Source organism: Pyxicephalus adspersus, chromosome 9, assembly GCF_032062135.1.
Source record: "Pyxicephalus adspersus chromosome 9, UCB_Pads_2.0, whole genome shotgun sequence".
NCBI classification, from domain to species: domain Eukaryota; kingdom Metazoa; phylum Chordata; class Amphibia; order Anura; family Pyxicephalidae; genus Pyxicephalus; species Pyxicephalus adspersus.
The window spans coordinates 53,192,827-53,217,073 of record NC_092866.1 but is presented as its reverse complement, the minus strand read 5'-3'; the positions used below and the strand labels follow the sequence as shown (position 1 = coordinate 53,217,073).

Genomic DNA, 24,247 nt, shown 5'->3' with positions numbered 1-24,247 from the left:
AGTTCTTTAAACACGGTTCAGCTGTTTAGCATTTTCGTTAAGCTTTGTACAACATCACCGCATTAATCAGCTTTTTTAAACCTGTCTGGAGTGGACTTTTTGATCCATGTTTTTACAGTCACTTGTCATTGGTTTCCTCCATTGCTACCTTTTAAATTAGTTTAGAACACATGTATCTTCTTCAAAATGTCTTCACAAGTTTTATTATCAGACATTACGCAGATTTATGATATTAAATATTATAAGATTATTCCTATTTAATGTACAGCGCTGCGTAATATGTTGGCACTATATAAATCCTGTTTAATATTAATAATAATAATAATAATTTCAAATGGGAGCATATGTTTAAAAAGAACCATTCCTATCTTTTCAGTCTTGTGATTGTAATCTCCAAGGAGTGATTCTACTGTGTTGATGATCGTTTATTTAGCTGAGAAATTAGTCTAAAAACAAACCGCTTTATAATTATGTTGTATAACTTAGTTTTTTTTTTGCACGTTCCTAACTTAGTTGGTAACATAGTTTTGTTTTTGTTTTTTTGCACATTCCTTACAGAACTGTACCCCAATTTCTGGCTTGTTATATCTTTTGATCTGGATACAACCATACTGTGCTACATGCATTTGCCAAAGGTTCTTAAAATTTAAAATTTGTGTACCCGAATATGAAAATGATTTCCATACTGGGAGTCAAGAAAGGAAATATCAGCAAAAAGTCAGAAAGTAAAAAGATGGATAACAATGGTCATATAACATATAAGTACCCTTTTCCAGTTCTGTAAGCTTGAGCAAACATTTAATGTTCTCTTTTGGCATTTTCAACTAGCACTGAGGTCTTTTCATTGCAAACATTGATTTTATAACTCCCTATAAACCCATTTTTTAGTGTTCTGGTCTCTATTGGTGGAAACACAAATGTAGACTTAGCATCACTGATTCACTTTCTATCAGCACTGAGGACGACTGGCAAGACAGCAACTATAGAATATATTCCAAGCTACCTGAACTCCAATTACTGTGTGGTGTAAAGAAACACAGAACCCCTTCATCTTCTCTGTCTGAGCGAAACCCTCCATCTACGTCTTAGACACTCCCCTTCCCAGACATTGCAGCTCAAAGTAGGAGGGATTTTGCAAGAGGCAATTCGGCCAATCAAAAAAGAAGTTGGGAGAATTGGGTGGGACTATCAGATGATTGACACGTTACAAGCCTGAGAAGCAGCAGTTAAAAGACTGATAGCCACTCCCCTATTTTTTCATCCAATAGTAGTGCAAGTAGGTATAGCCAGCATAAGTGGCAACACTGCTCTAAGTTCAGAAGCAGTGCAGCATTGTTACCATCACAGGAAGCTGCTTTAGGTTGAAATTACTACCAGGCTTGGAAAGTATCTCTGGGACTTCGTACACAGACTAAGAGAATATTGTGATCGTAGCTGCACCTATAAGGAGGTTCCATAGCCCTTTTTTATGGGAGGCCATAGTTCCACTGGGACTTGTGGTCATAAAATACAAGACAACTAAAAGCTGTCTATATCAGCACCAGAACCATACTGGTTGAGATTTAGCTGAAGCACTAGGTATTATGTGTGTCTTTGAGCTGCCTTCCATCACAGCCCATTGACTTAACAGTTGAATAAATGGCATTTGTTCAGCATTCTCTGTGCTCACTGATCCCGGACATTGAAGCATTTTTGCAGTCAGCCAAACTGCAAGCTCTTAATTCCATTAAATGGAGAATCATCTTCCGCAAGGAACAAATTTTCTGCCTGGTGACAAGGCAGACAGAGAAGAAAGGGTAGATTTGAAAAGGAGGGGATACTAGAGGATGGAGACTTTGGAATGGTACAAAGGGTACACTGTATTTAAAGAATACATGCATTTAAAAAATACACCTGTAGAAGGACATCAAGGACATTTGTTGTCCAAATAAAGGTTCTACAAGGATTTCAGATGTTCTGCCATTGGATTTTCTCTGCTGGGAATATTTCCACGTTTTGTAATCAATAAAGTAGCATGAAAGGCTGTGAAACCTTTTCAACAATACAAGAACAAGTCCAGTTGAATGTGACAAACTACTACGAGAAGTCTAAGTTGTTAGCAGGCTCTCACTGCCTTCCCCAGGGCAGCAATGTAAAGCAATTTTAGGGACCAAATGCATGAAGAGGAGGAAACCTGATGGAAAGAGGAATACGTTAAGTATTTGTGCCCAATATATCCCCCGTCAAATGATAATTTACCCACATTGGTGGGGGCGCTTCAACCAATGTGAGCCATAGTTGGACCTTAAGAGGTAAACAACTTGCAAGTACATCAACAGAACTGCCAAGGATGCCAAACTTTACAGTGGAGTGCATGTGGCTATTATTTCTAACGCCAACAAAAAAAAAAAATCTCCTGGATGGACAAAAAAATGAAAAATATAGCTCAGACGTCAGCCAAAAATTACACTGCTCTGCTTGTAAATTTCAGTAAAACGGAGGTCTAGAAATGTTATCAACCCACAATGCTAAACTGCTATTCAGATATATTCAGCAATTGGTAGAAGGAATCTCATAGTTTTAACTCATAGGCTGACAGACGAACATAAGTGCCTTCACGGACATAATGCATTTCTTGGGTACTTTCAGTCTCCTAAAAAGTGCCCATCAGCTGCAATTCTGAAGACCTGCATTATTATAAGTTTATAACTTTTCATATATTTCTAGGATTTAAATCTCCTCAAAAATTTAATTATATATTTTTGTGAAGCAGTTTATGCCTCGTTCCATTCCCTGTAATGTTTTGCATGTTTTTTGTGTGTTGCTCTGAATGTATTGGTGTTCTCCTGATGGATGTCTTGGGAAGGAGGGCATGAAAGTACGCTATGCTCAGAGGAGCTGAATGTACAAGACACTTTGATTAATTCTGCCATAAACTAATTTAAAAGTCAAATGCAAACAACATGTAAAGGAAAACCAAAATCAATGGTACTCTAATACACTTCTTAACTAATAAACTATATCATCATGTACTTGTTTTCTCTATTAACCTGAAGTGGAGTTTTCCCACAGGGCATTGTTTCTCCAGCCAGGGTTGCTAGGGGTTCCTTGAGCAATTTGTGCCCCTCGGGTTGGATTAAGTGACATCAATGATCTTTTTGGTCTACTGGCCACCACGCTAATGTACTGCAAGTTAAACACACAGCAAGTAATGAAGACAGGAACACAGTTAGTAGACAGATGTCCTGGGAAGCAATTGGGTTTTTTCAGTATCCTCTACCCTCACAGAAGCTTGTTCAGCATCAAGTGATTTAAAATGGTGGGGGTCCTATATAGCCATAGCTGATGAAGATTGCAAGTTATTCTTCTGAATACAAATGTTTTAAATACTAGTAAACATATTTATGCTTATATGAATATTAAGATCTACTTTTAATTATTAAGAAAGCTAAACCACAGTTACAGCTTGTCAACAGACTAAAATGAACTTTAATAGAGAGAATGTTCACTAGAACAACGGAAGAGGAGCATTATATATAGATAATAGGAAGCAGGACTTCATTGGAGTCATTGATGAAAGACACAAGTTTAAAGATGCCCTGCAGCTCGCAGTGCCATGTTATGTGTGTCGGTGCAGCAGGGGTGCTAAGAATGCATGCAGAGAACCAGACTCTATACAGAGCAAAACTGCCTGCTATTCATACTGCACCGGCTGCAGGAATTATTAAAAAAAAAATCTGCTTCAGCAGGATAAAAAATGAAGCCGAGCAGGACATTCACCAACTCTTCGAAAACCAAGTGCCCGATTGACAAGCACAGGGATTTTCCTTTTGATTTGGAGTGCTTTTGTACTTGTCGTTTCATTAAAAATGTTTCATTTTTCCACAGATTGGAATTTACATATCCTATTAGGATGAACAAAGGAGTGGAAATCGCGGAGCTGGCAAGCCTTGGCTGCGTTCGGGGGCTGCGCTCTCTCTCTTTCTAACCTCCCCCCTTCTCCATCTCTGAAAAGGACGGGCGACGCAGGCTACCATTCTCCAGAGTGGAAGAATGGAATTGAGGGCAAAGAAAGATGCTGAATTGTGTTTAACGTTACTCAGAAAAACTTATCTGTGACAGCAGGTTTAAAACAGCGCTGCAGGAAAACGCCAACTTGCCTCGACCGCATGGAGCCTGGAGCTAAGCTTCTTTTGAGAGCGGACAGATAAAGAAAGAGGGGAGAGAGAGCAAAGACAGATAAGGCATGAAAAAAAAAATATATAGAGGAGAGGATACAGGAATGCATACAACTCAGAGGCAGGCAGTGAGCAAAATGGAATAAAAGGCAACACAGAATACACAAAAACAGGACAAGACAAAATGAATGAAGACCACAAATCAAAAGGAGCAAAGGTCATGAAGAGGCAGGATACAGATAATAAGGCTGTGAGAAAAATACAACCAGGGACTGATAGGGATTACACTTCGTGCATTCAGCGTGAATAAATAATGTAGTGCAATAATGCCATTTTAACGCAGAGCATTAATTCTTCTTCATATCTATATTCAGAAATGCCAAGAAATTTGTCATGTCGATTACTCTGCTTAAGTTGAAGGCTCCAGCTGTGAGCAGTTACGGCTGGACAAAATAGCAAAAATGGAAATATACATTTGTTATAGAGCAGGGTGAGGCGGGTGCAGCGTTTAAATGGCAATCACCTTATATACGTTCCGCCACTTAATGTTCCGATCAAAGAGCTGTCAGGCAGGATTGGATGTAGAAAAGAGGTTCTGGATTGAAATTAAAGTGGGGGAACTTTGCCAAAATCCTTTACCGGCAGCATATTTCTATTTGTTATATTACCAGAGGAAGTCACACAACCGCTGCTATTTAACAAGGACTAGTGAGGCGAAAGTAACTGCAAGGTAATAGGAAAAGTACTTATAGAAATTCTATATTTTCCTAAATATGTTTTGTGGGGAAGCCAGGAGTAAAGTCACGTCATCTCCTCTGTTTGGCCAAGAAGGATAATGAACTGCAGCAGTGTTCTCCCCAGTCCGTTTAACTGGGTGCACCACCTGGCTTTTTTTTGGGTGGTTACTGAAAAGTTGCTACAGCTTCTTCCCACCCAGCTTAAACATTCACTGTGCAACATTCTAAAGAATCAGGTAACAGTTACAGGTCTTGTCATTGTCCAGACTAACTGGACAATGAAAAAAAAGCAGCAGAAGACAGTCCTGAGATTATAATTTATATAATTTGACCTGCTAGAAACCAGTGCCATAAGGGTTGTGCTCAGGGTTGTAAAGTTAGGCTGCGTATACACAGTAAATAATTGTTGTTGAACGTGCTGCACTCTCTCCACTTCACTTCCATTACAATTGTTTGTGGATTCGCCAGGATGGATCCATGAACAACGAGCGCTGTACACACCAGATCCATGTCCGATATCAGAGCTGTGCCGATTATAAGACAAGAATTATCTGACGTGTGTATATAGCCTTGATCTTAAAAGATACACACCAGGAGGTAATAAATGTGTTAACTACCTCTATTCTAGAAAATGTTCTCCAAAAACCTACCACATAAAAGCAGTAGCCCCCAATTCATCAACTCAAACAACAAGCTCATTACTTTCCTAAAAGGAATGCCTTTTATTTTATGAATGTTTTTAATCCTTGCAAAATATTTTATTTTGCTATATTATCACTGTTATCGGTATAAGTTGCATGGACCAGAAGCATGGAGCTAATAAAGTGTTAAAGATTAGGAAACAGACCATGGACCCACAAAAAGCCATCATTCTTGTTTAATCAATGAGCTTAATCATAGAGGTCTAAAATGAAGCCCATAGGTGGGTGAAACATATTGACAGGGTTTCTTACCCAAGGTTCCATGGGAGCCTAGGGTTCCTCAAGCAATTTGGACCCTCTGGGTCAGTCACCACAGACACCAATGCTCTTTTTGGCTATGTATAAGGTTGGCATTCTTCCTAATGCCCAGCAATGTAAGAGGCATTCTTCCCACTGACTAACACACTAGTATACTGTGAGCTGTGGATATTGTAATTATAGTAAGGGTTCCCTGAAGATCTGAAAGTTATTTTAAGGGTCTTCCCATGTTATAAAGGTTGAGAAACACTGGTTTAAGATCTCACGTAACCCAGAAGAACAGCATGTGCATGGTACTGATATGCATTAGTAATCCTTAAAACTTAAACATGGGTGAAATACTTTACCAAAGTGTATTCAAATGTGGAAGAAGCAGCATGCAGCTTGGACCTAAATGCAGATCATGGTTATGCTCTAGATCAGTGTTTCTTAACCAGGATTCATCCAGAGGCTGACAGGGATTCCTTGAGCAATGAACAGTTTGTGTCTCTCAGTTCAGTTTAAATGACATCAATCATTTTTTTGGCTGTGACAGCCTTCCCACTGGACAGCAATGGAAGAGGCATTCTTCCTAAAAACCACCAATGTAATGTACAGTAAGCTTTGGGTATAGCCATTATATCAGGGGTTTACTGAAGAACTGAAAGTTCGAATTGTTGAGCTACAAGCACAAAAGAAATGTGGCTGCGCGTTATGGCCTACAGCAGTCTTATTTATTAGATCCAATGATAGAAAAGCTGTATTTGATAAAGGCCATCACAAAGTATAACTGACACACTATACCTATTTCTCAATGTCCTTTCCAGACCGAACTCATGGAGTTCTCCTTTGAAACAGCTCTAACCCATTGTAAGTGCTTTCCGCAATGAACGGGGACAACATGGGCACTCTGGTTTGTGGATAGGCAGCCCCGCATGCAGAAAGCTATATGCTGTGGGCCCGATTTATTAAAGCTCTCCAACGCTGGGGAGGATACACTTTCATCAGTGAAGCTGGGTGATCCAGTAGACCTGGAATAGATCTGGTACAGGATTTAAAACATTTGCTAACAAATAGCAAATTACCTAGGAAATACATCCCAGGTTTGTGGGATCATTCAGCTTTACTGATGAAAGTCATTGTTTTTCAGCCATTTGGGCAACTGTAGCTCACTGGATTGTACCAGACACCTCAAATAACCCCCCCCCCCCCCTTGTATTTTGAAGTTTTGGGCATACATGGCCCTTTTACCAGGTTACCAACTATCCTTCCCCTGTTAACTTTCAACACATACTAACCATGGCATACATGAACACCTCATAAAACTTGCAGTTTGGTAGATGCACCAACCCGGCTCTTGACAAAGTTTGCCCTATGTTTGCCCAATGGCTTCCAACAAACCTGTTTTAGGAAGTATATTTACTTCTTGCCCAATATATATCATCCCTGGTGCCATTATATATGCACTTTATTAGCAGTTTTAATAATTTAGCCAACTGGTATATTACACACACTATATATATATTTCAAATTCCCCACCTGATAACAATGTACCGGTATTTTTATTTATACAGAGCTTCATCTATGTACTGCAGAGACAGCTATTTTCTTAGTTGCACCTCTATTCATGAGAAAGCAGTGACCTCAATAAGCCACTGTCTGTCTAAGCAAAATCTATGTATCTTAGCGAGCCGATAAAATGTATTCCTGGGACTATAGCCTTGGCTATTGAGTCTCGGTGACATCAATTCCCAGGAAATTAACAGGCTGCAGTCTTAGGACTATTATTATAGCTATTTTGTGCATCAGCAATATCTTTAGCCTCTAAAAGACTGAAAAAATAATTCACCTAAAAAAAAAAAAACCAACAAATTTATGGATTATCCTTCAGTGGGAACAGGCTACGCACACATGTAAGATATAAAAACAGCCCTAAAAAGTTCTGACAGAGCAAAGTAACGTAATCCTCTAATTACCAGCGGTGTTCAAGATCACATTCTTTGTCAGTCCAGCCAGAACTTATTTTTCTTTTTGGATGAAGGGAGGGAGGGGAGAGTAAAATCTTAACTTTTTAGAGCTTCGTAAATCAGAAGTCCTTTCATATTTGTTTTGCTGGGGCAAACACAAATAAACTGAAGTATGAGGAAATACCGACTTCCTAATTCAAGGTTCATTTTCTGCCTCCTGTTCCCCAGAGACCAGGTATTGCCAGCTCTCGCCCATGTGTACTACCAGAGGAGGCCATTTAAGTACAGCGATCTGATGAATTTTATTTCCTGTGAAGCGGACGGCTGTGTCCCACCACAAAACAATTTGGGTCAGAAGACTTGTAATCCCAACAACTGTAAGATTTAAGGTTAGCCATACTACCTGAGGGGGCCAAGACTTGGTCTCTTAGCATTGCTCAAGTGTGGCACAGCTGCTCAATTATCTCTTTCAATGTACCCTGTTAAGACAAGGGCAGACAAATAATTTAATAGGCAAACAAGACAAATGATGCAACTGTATGGGGTTGTGCTAGTGGGACTACACTGCATGAAGAAGGTGCAAGTAATGCACTCTGAACCTAATTGCCCTTTAGGCCACAGGTGAATATTGTTCCACTGGAAAGACCAACCTTGAGCTTTCTTTCCATGTTGAGCTGATCATGTCCTCCCCGACATAGGGTCCACCTTTCTGTATCCCAGCTGAAGCAGTAGTTATCACAGCAGGGAATGTATAGGCCAAATGGTTTTAAACTGACTTCTACCATTAAATTCAGCCATCTGAGAGTTTTTCCAGACGTGCCGGATCTATTAAAAAACTGCTTACCCTATAAAAAGCAGGAAAAACCTGTATTTCAGTTAACGTGTGGCAGCTTCATATAGAGCTTTCTTTTTCGTAATTACACGGAACTTTAAAAAAAAAAATGTTTCTTTAGATTTGAAGGAATAGCGATGTGAACTAAACAGCAGTTTTACAGATTAACCTGAAGTTCTGCAGTCTACAAGAACAACCAAATCCCTTTTATAAATGTCTATACAGTTATTAACAGATCAGGAGCTCAAGACAAACTAAGGGGGCCATGGGCAAGGACTGACATCTTTTGCAACCGGATATGGTATTAAAAGGGGCTAGGCCACTCTTAAAATGAAGTGTCTGAATTATACTTTGCTATACTCAAATAAAAGTCAGTATCTTTTTACACCTTTAATGGAAGGGTGTCACCCAGCAGATTATGAACTGTAAAATGTGCATAAAAGGGACCTTCCAAAAATACAGAAACTCTGAAATGCAGAGGTGATGTCCATTTTAAGGATGCAGCATAAATGAAGAATACTGCTTGTGGCAATTTTCTCCAATACTGTACCCAAGATGGAGTTAAAGGAATCACTCGAAGAAATGCAGGACAAGAGAAAGCCCCCACCACCTGCTTCTATATATAACTCGACCCCCCTCGCAGAGATTTCAGAAAATGAGGGCAGCACCTGCCTGCACAGTGGATGCTCATTGACAAGAGCGGTTACATCTGGATGGCGTAAGGAAAGCCTGACTGACCCCGGCCCGAGGAACTTTAATTTCCTGGAGAGCTCATACGGTTCAGTAGCTCTGTAATGTCCCAGCAAGTGAGATACTACAAGATCCAGCATGCCTAGTCAGATGATGGATGAACCAACACCTTCATTTTCGGTTATAGCTGCTGGGTGCCTAGTGTTAAGTAGTGTTCACCTGGGGGTGGTAAAAGCCATTGTAACCATGCTTAGTCTTAAATTCCATTCAGCATAAGCAGTCCCTCACCATATCCTGCTGTCTGGAATTGCTCTTTAAAATGGACCAATATTCAAATTACATTACTCATTTATTCTGCCAAACCTGGTTAAACCTTTACAGCTTAACTGATTGCTAACAAAACGGCTGAAATAATTTCTTTTAACGCAGGAAACACCGCTTCGTGCTTGCTCCCCAATACCGAACCTCTACTGATAATAGTGATAAAATATCAAAATAAAAGATTTTGCAAGGACCTAATACCGAACCAAATCCAGACGAATGGTCACATGATCTTGTGATAAAGGACAGGGTTGGAGGGCTGGTGTTTAGGCAGATTTAGCCAATCAAATTTCACTATCTTATCATAATGTCTTAACATAATAAACAGAAAGAAGATTTGGGAGAAGTTGGGTGGGCACCAAGCTCTTTCCCCTGAACGGAGTCCTTTGATGCCGGTGTTGGGCAATCCCGAGTTTCCCCCCAGGAATGGGAGGGAGCGATTTCCAGAAGTTGTGGGATGAGGACATGACATTTTGTTCATGGTGATAATTGGTATTCCCTGGCTGAGCTCCAGAGTTCAGCTTTACCTTTTCGGCTGAATTTCTGGAGGGCAGCTCAGCGGTCGCATTTTCTGAGATCCAAATCTGAGCCTTCAGACTTTAAAAGACCACTCACTGATTTTGAACAGAGATGTGTAGGGGGGTGGAGTTCATTATCTTTTAACCCAGATTTATTCCATGCTTAACAACCCCCAGGAGAATGATAACTCGACCTTTTTGTGAGTTAGGAAAGGGACCTGGATACTCAACTATTACCCACACAAGAGGGAGAGAGTGATTTTGTTTGCTCATAAAGGTCTCAAACAGTAACATGCAAGAGATAGGCTGCAAAATTATGACCAATTGCATGCTATGTTCCCTGCTAAGTCGGATGGATGCTGTAGATGTGGGATGCACAAAGGGAAAGTGTTACATGTATTTTGGACTTGTAGGAAATTAAGGGCTTACTGGGAGGGGGTTAGAGAAGTATGCCAAAAAAATGGCACTCAGGCATGTCCCTGCCTTCTTTTTATAACATCTTAAAAAATGGCCCCAGAAACTCTACAATGGATCTTTGGTGAAATATTTGGTGACAGTGGCCAAGGCCTTTGTCCCCAGACTATGGAAGAAAACCACTTCCCCCACACCTTAGGTATGTGGATTCGAAAGGTGACTGATACAGAGATTATGGAGGATCTGACTTCCGGGGTTTATGATAGATTGCAAAGGTTCTACATGATTTACCTGGATCATGTTTCAGGAAAGTGTGGAATACAAGGCACTTCTGGATCCCCAGGATGGGCCCCAGGAATACGGAGTTAGCAAAATGCTCAGGTGATATTGTAATCCTTGTTGTGTAACTGTGTTACACTGATAACTTTATTGTTTGTATGTATAGCTCAAAGAGAGGTGATTCTTGTGTAATGGTCGTACTGTTTTGTAACCATTTGTGGTTTATGTTATTTTTTATTGGAAATTGTATTTTTGCTATTAAAATAAAAATAAAGTGTTGTAAAAAAAAAAAATAAACAGAAAGATCATAATTAGACATTATACTTGCTTTAAGTGATGACCTACCCCAAGGTAATGCTACCAAACTTGTGCTTACCACAGAGAACGGAAATGCACACTTTCATTGTGTAATCCTGCCAGTAACATATTTCCTGTCTAATGGTGACAACACTTATTCAATTATCAGTATCTATGAAGGAGAATCATTGAACCTTAGCACAGAAATTGTGTCTAAATACATTTACCAGACCTATGGTAACCCATAAACAAATCTTAACTGCCGATACAGAAAAATGTCACCTTATAAACGGCATTCCAAAGAATCAGATTTTTCTATCAGTTGTAGAGCCGCTCATTGCCGACTTAGAGCTCCGGCTTGATTTCATTTGACAATATCGACAAATCATTTAAAAGTGATTAATGTGAGAAGGGAGGAATCAATCAAGTCAGATTTCCCCCGAGCTTTTCGTTATAGGTTATAGCGACTGTCTGCAAATGTTCAAGGTGATATTGCCAGCGGCAAAACGAAGTACAATGCTGCCAAAATGAATCATTGATCCCAACGGTAACCGCATGGGTCCATTCACATCTCCAACATAAACAATTTATGTAAGAAATGTGATCAAACATCCTCAAGCAAATGATGGTAAATGAAAGAAACAACAGTAACTCTGCCCAGTATTACATTTGTCAGATCTAAAGGCAAATTACTAAAAGAGCATATAATACACATACAGCATATATTACTGTGATCATACCAATATCAATCTACAACTTTCAATGGAACCTCTAATTGGAATTTGCACTTTTTTGAGGGGACATTGGTCTATTAATTGTGCTGCTGCATTGTCACCACCGCCCCTGATGAAGATTACATGGTATACTGATGCACAAAGCGGGGGAACGTTTATTATTGTCAATATCAGGAAGCCGGCACAGAGCAATGATATGCAGCTGAAGCTGCGAGTGCATGTAAATTGGAAGAGGACGAAGAGCAGGGTAGGACCAGCAGCAGCGAGATGCAAGAACAAAACAAAACATTTTATGAAGTATTGAAAAGCAGAATTAAAATTCCACTGTGGATCAGGCAGGGCATTACGGCAGAAAAGGACAGGCAACGTCTCATCTGCAATAAGAACTCTTACATGCCTGATTGCTCTGGGGAACTGTCAAAAAAAAAATTCAGAGATGAACATGTACAGCTCAGCTATGGTTGTCAGGATACCTGGAAGGCCTGGACTGAACAAACTCCTGTACAGAGTTACTTCATCCCACCCTGGCCAATCAAGACAGCTGATGATCATATATAGGAAGCAAAAAGGAAAGAAGATGGCAGTGAGGACAGCAGGGTATTAGTTTAACAATATCTAGTTCAGGCTTTAGAATTAAGTATTTGTTTGCAGGCCAGACACATAGTGACTTGTATTCCGTGAATAGCTTGCGACTGGTTATCTGGAATCACAGAATAAAAGCCAATGTTAAATCCAGTTTTTTTTTTTTTTTTTTTTTAAGCGCAGTTTTCTTTTTTTTTTTTTTTTTTTTTAAGCGGGGTGTTAATAAATTGTAGGCCGGTGACAGCACCTGTATTGTGACCCAACTCTTTTAGTTACCACCCAAAAACAGGCAGGTGGTTACGGAGAAGTGTCGGAGGGTGTGCACGGCTAAAAGTGGCCCTGGAGAACATCGGAAGCCAATGCTCTTACTGTTTGTTATAACCCCAAACAGCAGAGCTAAGTTTGGGGTCATAATACATGTGCATTGTGTGGGGCGGTACAGAAGTGACAATGCTAACACTATTTTTAGTATTTTATTTTACTAGCTGGAGTTCTGGATTCTAGCTGGAGGCTTATTCATATCCTATGTGAAGGTGTCTGCATAGCTGCCTGCATGGTCATTGCAACTTTGCAAACCAGCAGCATAGCACTATTTTTTTGTCTGTAAGGATGGCATTCTGGCCAAACTGTATAGGAGCACTGACCCTAATTCATTTTCTGGTCTTGGTAAACCCTTACTGAAACTATTTTTGTGTTTGCTCTAGGGTAAATAGATTAGGAAAGGCTAATGTATAGAATACATTCAAAGAAGCCGCTCCAATCACACCAAACAGCCTTCCCTCCACCTGTAAGCACTTATTTATGATGCACCAACACCAATATCAGTCAACCATTAAGTATGCAATAGCGGAATCATTAACTGGAACAGAAATAATTAACCTAGCACCTCCAATCTGTGGTATGTGTGAAAGCTCTCATTTTCCATCTGTGTCAGGGAACAGGTCTCATCTCCTCTATAGGCTCTTCTCTCACTGTGAGGTCCTGACTTTTGCAATGTGTTATTAAGAACAGTTTTTGTGTCAGCGCTTAACATGTGTCTTATGCCTCTAATTGTTATATCCAAATGAATGCCTGCAGCAAATCACACCCCACAGCTTTCTATATGTCAGTTTGGAAAGATTTATCATGGGAGCAAGCATTCTCTATACACAGCTGTGCTATTACACAACATTCACATCCACAGCTGGAGGGACAGCAACATACATATACAATATATATATTATATATATTATATATATATATATATATATATATATATATATATATATATATATATATATATATATATATCTAGGTCACCTATATACATATAGATGAGCAACATCTAGATAAAGTAGATAAAGAGAGATGTCTGATCTGCAACAGATACATCTTGAAAGTGAGAAGTTAGAAGGTTGGAATTACTTATTCAGTCAACACATGTTTTGTAGTTTCCCCTTGCAATTCCAGACCCCCACAAAACCACCGCTCTGTATTTCAGCCTTTTGGACTTATATACACACATTGGTGTGGCAGAGCAAAAAATTTACAATACAATACAATAAAATAAAACATACAATATGTTTCACAAGCAAAGACCTGGTTTACCTTATTCTCTCCATACTTGTTTTGGGTTAGGGACTCCGAAAATATTATTTCATGTTTTACAATAATGACAGGACTACTTTCAAAGTAACCCAGTGTTCTCCCCAGCTCCTTTTAGCTGGGCGCACTATCCGGCACTTTTCGGTAGCCACCTGGCTGTTCTTGGGTGGTTACTGAAGAGTTGGGTCACAATATGGGTCCTGCCACCCACCTACAATTTCTTCCCACCCTGCTGAAAAAAAATTCTGGATCGAACACTGAAACCCAAGTACTTCTGACGTTTAGCAGACATCTGCATCCACTTTGACTTTAAGGGTGCTTTTAGAATACCTATTATGCATCACATCATAGTTATACTCTGACCTATCTATTGACTACTATGTGATGTGATGGACAGATTTAGTTGGCAATAAAAGGCATGGAGGGGGTACAGGCCAGAATATGACCATGCAAGTTTTGCTTCTTAATTGTGTCCAGGGTAAATCCGGGGTCCGGTTTGTCATACTAGGTCAAGTACATTTTAAGGTTAAAATCCATTTGAACTTACAGTGAATCCATAAGGATAGAGATATGGGAGCTGCTACTGACGATAACCTCATACTGCTATTACTGACTGTGTGAAAAATAATTAAATACCCCCTCCTTTTATGTGAGTTGTTGGGTTTGGCCATTCCAGAACCCAGGGATGCATAGAAGCTGACGCATATCCTAATTTACAGTTTTCCATAAACTGATCTCCTATAAAACAGAGCTGATGATGTGTAGCAACCTGAATATGTACATTTTAGAATCTACTGCGTTTTGAGTTATCAATAACCAGACCATCAATCTGTAGTAAATTGAGCTCACAGACTAAATACAATCAGTTTTTAGTACAATGTACAAGAGGTCACTGAGGCATTCACACTGACAATAAAAGATGGATGATTTACCTGTAAGCAAATTTCAGTTATTTAGTGTTATATAGAGAGACTGCAGCATTAGGCTCAGCACTCCTACAAGCCACAATTGTTACTTCATAGACCACTAGCACCACCAAGTGGAAAAATCAAGAAATCAAAATAAGGATGATTACAGGTAGTCCCCGAGTTACATACACGATAGGAACTGTAGGTTTGTTCCTAAGTTGAATTTGTGTGTAAGTCAGAACAGGTAAATTATTTTAATATTTGCAATTAGGACAGACGTTTGTCTTAACATATTAGGTAGCATGGTGTCAGTTACTGTATAAAATTCTGTGAGGTATAAACAAACAGCAAGGAAAAAATAATTACCTCCTTGAGCAAGTTGTGTTTTGATATGCAGAAGATAGGTTGCAGAAGAGTGATATACAACCTCTGGAACAAGCTGTGTTTAGCAAAAGATTTCTGCAAGTCATGCAAGCTGACCCCCCCCCCCAAGCCTCTGTTCCGCAAGGAAGTCCCATTTGTATCTAGAAGTCGTCTGTATGTCAGATGTACTTAACTCGGGGACAACTTGTATATTATTCTTCATTTAAACTAAACATGTTTTGAATAGAAACTGTTTGAATTGCATTACCTTTGACAGTTAAGTGCCCTACTGCCATCCCAAATACTGCAAGGAGAGGTAGTTCCTTAAACTAAACCTCTGCTTTCAGGACAAATCAAGAAAAATATAGGTGGTGTCATCCACCTGGTTGTGCTTGGTAATGGGGTATGTGATGAAATTACAGGTTATTTAGCAGGTAAAAAAAACAGTGCTCTCCCCAGAAATGTCTTAAGGCTGGGTGAGAAGAAACTGTATGCGGGTGGCTGCCTCTGTATTGTGCCCCAACATTTTTTTAGTAACCAGCCAAAAACAGCCGGGTGGTTACTAAAAAGTGCCAAGTGGTGCACACAGCTAAAAGAATCTGGGGAGAACACTGAAGTCCTTATATTTGTTTTGAGTTCAGCTTGAGCAGGCCAGTAAATGTTACTTTTTAGAGTAAATAGAGTATTTATACTGAAAAAATATTGGCAGGGCATATTAAGTTTCAGAAAGGAGAATAAATGAACAACAAAAAGTTTTGCTCTCTTTCTAGGTGCCTAAAATTGAAATTCGTTTTTTTTTTTTTTTTTTTTTTTTTTTACTTCTGCCTTTTTTCTTACCTTCGTAAGGAATCCTCCTCTGTGCTCTCCTCTGGTAAATCCTGTGGTAAAGCTTCTTGGGATACATTCGGCGCTCTAGTGACTGTGGCAGGCTGACTGTAGACCCGTTCCCAGTGTCCAGTCTCAGGGTTATACACTACACCCACTGTTCTCTCTTCCTGTGATGTTCCGGGTTCCAAACGGCTGCTGCCACCTGGCACGCTTCCTATGTCTGTTCTATCCACCACTGATGCCGCAGGTTGCTCTGTGCTGCCAGATGTCAGGCCAGATTGGAAAGGACTGGGTGAAGGGACTGGTGGATTTTGCCAGGATGATGTACCTGCCGCTTCAGGAAAAGCTGGTGGCGTCCTTTCCCAGCGCAAAGTGTCATTGTTGAAAGTCAGCAGGTTATGGCATGCACGGCAGCGATTCAAGTGTCCTCTGGGTTGGTTGGAGCTGCTCTCACCACTGTGTGCCTGGTTTGGCTGGTGGGAAGTACCTGGCTGCTCAGGCTCCAAGTTATTATTGAGCATCTCATGGGCCTGTCCCTGCGATGCGCCTGAGGCCCCGGGTTCTAGCTCATGCAGCCTATCATATTCCAGGAAAAAGCGTCTAAGGTCACACTGCAAATCTGTTCGGGTGGAGGTGGAGTGGACAGGTGGCTGAGCTCCTGTGCCCTCCTGCTCTGTACTTGAGAACCCTCTCCTTTCGGTGGCTGAAGTATATACAGATGAAGAGGACTCTCCTTCCTGTTGGCGCAAAACTGACAAAAAACCTACAGATGCAGCACTCGTTCTGGGAGGCGGCATGGGTTCAGATTCAGGCCTGGATCCCATGTTTAGCACAGTGCGAGTCCACTCAGAGCCAGCAATTTCTGTTGAAGGCTGCTGGTAGCGGGACAGCTGCCCTGTAAGGGAGCGGCGCGGAGGTCCCAGGCTCAGATTTCGCAGTGTGTTACCGGCTGTACTACTGTGTACACTGCTGAAGGCAGAAGGTCGGCTTAGAAGTCCGTGATCATGCTGAGCAGAGGACTGGTGCTGCTGACGCTCCAAAGAAAGTTGTGGGTCTGTTTGTACTGGTGAATAGGAGGTGGAGGTCGCCCCTGAAGAAGTCGAGGGAGCAGTAGGCGCTTCAGGGTGGGGAAAGAGAGGCGAAGACAGTCGTGCGCTAGAGCAACGGATGCAGAGGCACAGCATATTAGGTTCTTGGCAGCATGGAGCACTAGACCCGGGGGCCCGCTCACGCATGCGAGAATATAAGAGCCTTTGGTTGCTCTCTGTTGCAGGTGGAGGAGGAGGAGGAGGTGGTGGAGGAGGAGGCGAAGGTGTGGCTGAGTCTTGTACAGGAGGCTGTTCTCCAGCTTGTGTACCAGAGGAACGGGATGACAGCATATGTAGGAAGTTGTGCAGCAAGGGGGTACGTCGTACTGGCTGAGTCGGTAGCAGCGATCGCTGACGGTAGATGGGGATCTCTGCACTGTCCAGGGAAATCTCAGACTCTTCATCACTCTGCAAGAAAACAAAATTTAACAAAGGTGTTCAGAGTTCAGCATGCAACTAAATAAAGTGACTATTAAAATAAAGTGTAAGAATTTCCTGTGGTTGCTGGTTTAATTACTCAACAAGGACTACAACAAAAGAATTAATTTAAAAACAGATAGTTCCTGGGGTAATGCTTGTTCAGTTTGTTCTCTTGCTCCCATGAATCAGTTGGGAGCAACAATACACCAATCAGCCAAAAACCTGAAACCTCTAATAAGTGAAATGAGAAACATTGGATTTTTACAATGGCCCCTGTCAAGGGTGGATAATCTGTTGTATGGGTGGTCTGTTGGAAGCAGTAACATTAGGTAGAAAAATATTGACCCCCATAGGGAAAAAATTGTGATGGTTGAACGACTGGGTCACATCATCTCAAAAACAGATCCCTTGTGTTGTTCCTTTGTACCCATTAAAAGTAGTATTAAAGGGAGGAGCAACTGGCAAACTAGTGGCAGGAACATGGAGGGCCAAGGCTTACTGCTGTGGGTGCATGTGGGGTGGGGGGCTTGTTTTTTTTTTTTTGATCTGACACCACAGGAATAAAAACACATCCCTAAAATCACCTTTATTGGTCAGAGGACCTTCATAACTGGAACATGGAGCAATGGTGTTTTTTTTTAGCTTCCATTGGAAGCATGGTGGTTCTGTGGCTAAACACTGGCCCTGCTCTCACTGTGTTAAGAGTGAATTTCCCCTGGATACCCAAGTTTACTCCCACATGTCAAAAGATGAATTAGTGGTCCCCCAAAAATTGGTCTTTAGTAATGTTAGCAACATTAGTTAGCCCCTCCGAAGGACAGGTAAGGACTTTCCTACAACTCTGTACAGTGCAGCATAATGTTATTGCGCTACATAAATACAAGATGTGTCTTGTCTGTGAAGAGATAGCAGCAGGTTGTACTATGAGAAGAAGGCAGGCCAGAAGTGCGACCTAAAAGGATTTGCTGCTAACATCTTATTATCAGATAACAGGTCAAAGGATCCTACAGAGGTCTGATGAAGTCCACCAGTCGATAGGTCAGAGCTGTTTTGGTAGCATAAAGGACCTATACAATATTATTATTATTACACAGTATTTATATAGCACCAACATATTGGGCAGCGTTTCACAAAGTCCATAGTCAAGTCACTAACTTTTCATCAAAGGGGCTCACAATCTAATGTCCTTATCATAGTCATATGTCTTTAACACAGTCTAAGGTCAATTTATTTTATTTTTTTTGGTGGGGGGGGTCTACTTAACCTAACTGCATGTTTATGGAATGTGGGAGGAAACCGGAGTACCCCAAGGAAACCCACGCAAACACCATGAACCTGAAAACTCCATGCAGATAGTGTCCTGGCCGAGATTCAAACCTGGAACCTAGCAGTGCAAAGGCCAGAGTGTTAACCACTGAGCCACCGTGCTGCCAAACAGGATCTGCTTTATCTGATCACTCTTGCTGGACACTTTGTTTAATTCCAAAATTTGGAACGAGGTTGTGTCAAGCAGAAGCAACGATTGACAGTGAAGGCTAAGGAGCAGTAGAGGAGATGGAAGTACATAACAACTCAATGAACAAAGCAGGAAGATTCTTCCACTGCAGTTTCTCCGGTACAGAATCCTCTCCAGCAAGAAGAAAATGGTGCAGAACAGTAATGAGAATCAAATCAACTAGCGATCAGTTAAATTCCTAATATGTTATATTCTATACCTTTGTAGATATACAGCTATTGAGCTTCAGCTCTAACTACAGAAGTACACTTGTTCTTTTACGACTAGATGCTATAACATTCACATTTCCATACAAGACTGGGAAAACACTTTATACTCCCCTGGTTTTATTGACTGAGTGGTATATGTAGTAATACATTTCTAGGAAGAACTACCCGCCATTCAAATTAGTTAAGATACTTATCTGTAGGATTACATTTACATCAGCGTTATATTCATGGTCTTACCTGCTGGTTAGACGGGTTTACAATAGCAGTAAGAAGATAATGCCCAAGGGGATCAAATCGTACCAATCTGCAGGAGATAAAAACAAGGGTAAGAAATCACTTTGCAAGTATTCAGTATCTCTTGTTTGTTTAACAAGATTGCATAGGCATTGGTTGGTAAAATACTTTACTACTGGTAAAGGGTGGTGGAGGTATGTTCTGGTGGGTACTGCCTTTCCTGCTCCAAGTGTATTTTTAACAGATTTTCCAATAAAAAAAACAGACATAAAATAATTTGATTTGATTAGAGGTACTTCTCACTTCCACCACATACCAAGAATGCCTAAAGAGGTGGAGAATTGTTGCAAGAAAAAAATAGGAATCTAACCAATGACAATGGCTCTTAAACCCTTAACTGAAATTCTACCTACAATCAACTTCAGCCTACAACAAACTTATTAAAGAAAAGAATACTAAAAGCATTGGTTGAGTCTGCATCACAGCATGCTTGTTTTCCCAATAATGATTATAGCAGAGACGCAATGAGCCCATTCTTCTGAGGGTGACAATCCAGAATATGTGACTGCCTTAGTCAGTATGAACACAGAAAACAAGCCAAAAAGGCAGCATACTTCAAGACACATGCTGTGACAAGCTGAAAAAAAAAAAAAAAAAAAAAAAAAAAAAATCGAAGAGCATCTGTACCTTTGGGACAGGTGAATATACCTCCTAGGGTTCATGTCCATTCTTATAAAAGTGTCTTAACATCTACTGACCTTTTAGGTCTACAGTGACCATCACGCTCCTTTTACATGCTACCCAACTGGAAACTGTTTCCAGAGAGAACACTGAAGTGCCCACATTGGAAGATGTTCTCTCTGTTCTAGTGGTAACTCAAAAACGTGATTACAAGAAGACAGAGAGGAAAATCTCATCAATGCAAATACCACAACAGAAACCTAAACAAAAAAAACAAAAACAAAAAAAAAACAACTACAACTTATCCTACCTATCCAAATGCTAAAAAAAATCCAGGAAAAAAAAAGGGGAAGCAACAGAGCAACAGGTAAATACTGCGCTTGACCCATAAAGGCCAGGCAATGTTCCAGAGCCTCCTGAAAAACATAAAGGTTCCCAATAATATACATTTTTAATTACTGGGTTTAATTACAGTTGTGCAAATTGGTTTCATTTATATTACTGCAAACCCTTAAAATCTCTTTTTGAAACTAAACTTATTAAACTATATTGAGGAAATATGCACACATAGGGGCAATGCTATAAAAAAGTCAATAAAACTTTGCTAATTTTACACTCCTTTAATATTTGGCAATATATCTCTGCCTCCCACATTTCAGAACAAAATAACTGCTCCCAGATCGCTCTGGGTTTATGTGATGTGCAGTAAATTTCTCACGAGCCTCGGTGAATACTGACACGAGTCCAAGCTGCTGGGTTTCATTAACTGCTCTTTTCATGGCTTGGGATTCTAATATTATACTGGAAAATGACAAAGGATGGGGACAGAGTGTCTTTTTGTGTTGAATCAGTCAAATACAAGAAGCGCTATTGAAGGGTTTTAAAAGCATTTCATTAGCGCTCATCCACAGTTCTAACACCCATGTGACAGGCTTGTGCGGTCCAATTTAGAAGCAAAGCAGTGACTTTAGGAAAAACAAGAGCCAGTCATGCCCAAGATCTTCACATAGAAAACATTGATGGCGTTACAGTGCAATGCCAGACATTTCAAGTATGCCCAGCCAATGTAGAATATAATTGCTCCTTTTGTCTAGGGCAGGATCTAAAAAGGGGCTGGGACACCGCCGTCTTTCGCAAAGGAGAGGGTCCCTTTCTGATGTAGACAGTGGTAATGAGGTAATAGCATCACTTTTGCCCTCTAGTTTAAATAACTCTAAATGGAGGATATGGTGATTCCAAACTTTTTAAGTACATCCCCAGTCTCCTGGGTTAAGTGATGCTGAACCAAAAACATTACACACACATATATATATACAGCTCTTTGTTCATGAATACAATAATAATGCACCCAATGTATATTCCCGAATCAAATTAACCGACCAAGAAGCCAATCAGGTGTGCTGCAAGCAAATAGGCTAACTAGAAATATGATGATGGCAAATAAAGAGCAGGATGTGCAGAAAGATGATATTTCATGTCATTAGCTTCAGAGGGAGGAAAAACCAAGGTACAAGCACACAAAGAAAAAAAACTTACCGCACTCGTTCCATCTCACTGGCCGTCTTCACTACAGCAAAGGGTTCCCGCCTACTCCAATCCCAGAAATGGATTTCATTGGCAGTGGCGATGAGCAGCAGCTGAACTGTGGGGTGGAAGGCCAGGGAAGCGATGGCATTGTTACTATCTGTGAACCAGCTCTCACTGCCACCCTAAGAGAAATAAAATGAAAGAAGATGATTTGTGACAGAACAACACAAGGCTGCAGATCATTGGTGTGTCTGTAGCACTAAGAAGCCATTAAGTACAGATTTCTTGTAGCTTTGCACTATTACTATAAACCGAAAGAAAAAAGTGCATTTGTGCCAAATTGTTTTCTCCTACAACAAAAAACACTATCACAGGTCAGCAAAATATCTTAACATAATACATGAAATTAGGCTTTTATTGCTTGAATCTCAATAAAGGGCTACCTGTTGCAGTAGAGAGGACAGAAAGTAAACAAGCACAGCTCAACACAGCGACAAATTCCAACAAATTACATTTTCAATGTTAAATATGGAATTTAACTGGTGACAGGCTACACACATTTAACATGCTCAAAACTCTTAATAAAAAAAGCCCTCGAAGACTGCTGTAGCTACATGTACTGTGCAATATTGGATTCCTAAAGTTCACCGCTGAACCACAGAAGTCCTTTCCCAATGAAGCCGAGCTTCCCTTGCTACCCTCTCCCAGTAGTGATTCAGCAGCTGCTCTCCCTGCAGGAAGTGTCTTTGAAGGATTACATTATACTAAACTAAGTTTATCTCTGGGTAAGTGCTCTAAGGGGGAAAGCAATGGGAGTCAAACTATTAGGACAGAAGACTTGACTTTAGTACTTCTGTTTAGAAATTTGAGGATAAATTTTGTCCCTATTTTGTTGGGAGGATTTTCCTCACTTCCTGACTCAGGGACATCAATTATCAAAACAGGATAATTTCATTATCATTTCAGTACAGACACATTATTATGGGATATAATATAAAAATACTCCAAAAAGTGTCTTTGAAGTTTATCTATGGGTAAGTGCTCCAAGGGGGAGAGCAATGAGATTTAAACTGTTGAGAAAACAGACTTGACTTCAGTACTTCAGAAATTTGAGGATGAATTTCTCCACAATATCTACAGATACAAATGTCAGAAAAAGAATTTAGAACAAATTTCATGATTCTGTTAACTAAACACATTTGAACAAACAGCTTATGAACCTTCGCTGCAGGTTGGCTTCAAAAGGTAACTTCAGGCAGATGTAAAAAGTCCCTATTTGGGCCATTTTAATTCGATACATAGATTGCAGGATGGAGGGATCCCAGGTTTGACATAACCAGTCTACTCATGTCACCAAAGTTCCAAGAGACAGGGAGGATCTGCAAGCTCTAGAATGTGTATCCACCCTGACAGCCGTAAAGTACAACAGGGTCAGGCTAAATACAAGAAGGTTTGCATTACTTGATATCTATGAGCAGGTACAATCACTGGGCTTATGAACTATACCACACTTACATGCAGATCCCATATTCGAACTTCCCCATCAAGGCAACCAGATGCGATGAGGCCTGGGATGGTAGGGTGAAAAGTTACACACCATGGAGTACGGCGATGTCCCACCAGAGAATGTATGCAACGCCCAGTCTTCACTTCTGTTATGTAGATGTTGTGGTTGACGTGTGTAGATGCCAATAAGGTTCTATAGGACAAAAGGTATAAATTAAAAGAACCTGACAAACATCTAAAGTGTATAACACAAAAAAATACAGACAGAGAAGGAAAGGAATATTTTGCTGAATGATTTTGTTGGGAGGATTTTTTCGACTTCTTGTCTCTGGGACATGAATCATCAAAAGTGAGTTCATCATCACTCCAGTACAGACACATTATTATGAGATTATACATATACATACAGTTTGCAAAAGCAAGTTTACATGGAGCCTAAATTTCTCTATCCAAGACCAGGATGTCAGTAATACCTGACTGGGATTTTAATACTTCTCCACTATATTGAAAACTAAAAATGGGGCATATGTTAGGTATTACTTTTTGGTCACTTGATTCATGCTGTATTTCGGCATAGCATTAAGCTGATTGGATAATGTCCCTTGGCAAGTAAAGTAGATCAAACTTTGCCAGGGGCAGGGTGGCTTCATATAGTCTGTCCATGAAAAGGAATAGAAGAGGAAGAGGCTCACCTGTCCGGGCTGAATGCCAGTAGGAATGTAGAACGCGGACTGTCTGGAAGCTCCACCTTCTACAAAACAAACATCAGAAGTCAGTCTTAAGATCTGGAGGAGGCTCATCATCGAGCAGGCAAGAAATAATTCAACATATGGAACAGAGCTTTAACTGATAGATCTAGTCAGGCAACGTCCCTTCTCAATAACTTCCTACTACCTGCCCAATCTCTCTGGGAAAAT

General features: G+C 40.4%; 1 protein-coding gene across 5 annotated transcripts in view; it reads right to left on the bottom strand.

Moving 5' to 3' along the window:
- The window catches only part of AMBRA1 (autophagy and beclin 1 regulator 1), a 74,145-nt gene that overhangs the window by 37,308 nt on the left and 12,590 nt on the right, over positions 1-24,247 (bottom strand). For all 5 annotated transcript variants that reach the window (XM_072422030.1, XM_072422029.1, XM_072422031.1 and 2 more), the window contains exons 3-7: positions 24,023-24,081; positions 23,340-23,523; positions 21,834-22,006; positions 19,620-19,686; positions 16,159-17,645 (exon numbers count right to left, since the gene is read on the bottom strand). In XM_072422030.1, coding sequence (XP_072278131.1) covers positions 16,159-17,645; positions 19,620-19,686; positions 21,834-22,006; positions 23,340-23,523; positions 24,023-24,081 — 1,970 coding nt within the window. The remainder of the gene's footprint in view (positions 1-16,158; positions 17,646-19,619; positions 19,687-21,833; positions 22,007-23,339; positions 23,524-24,022; positions 24,082-24,247) is intronic.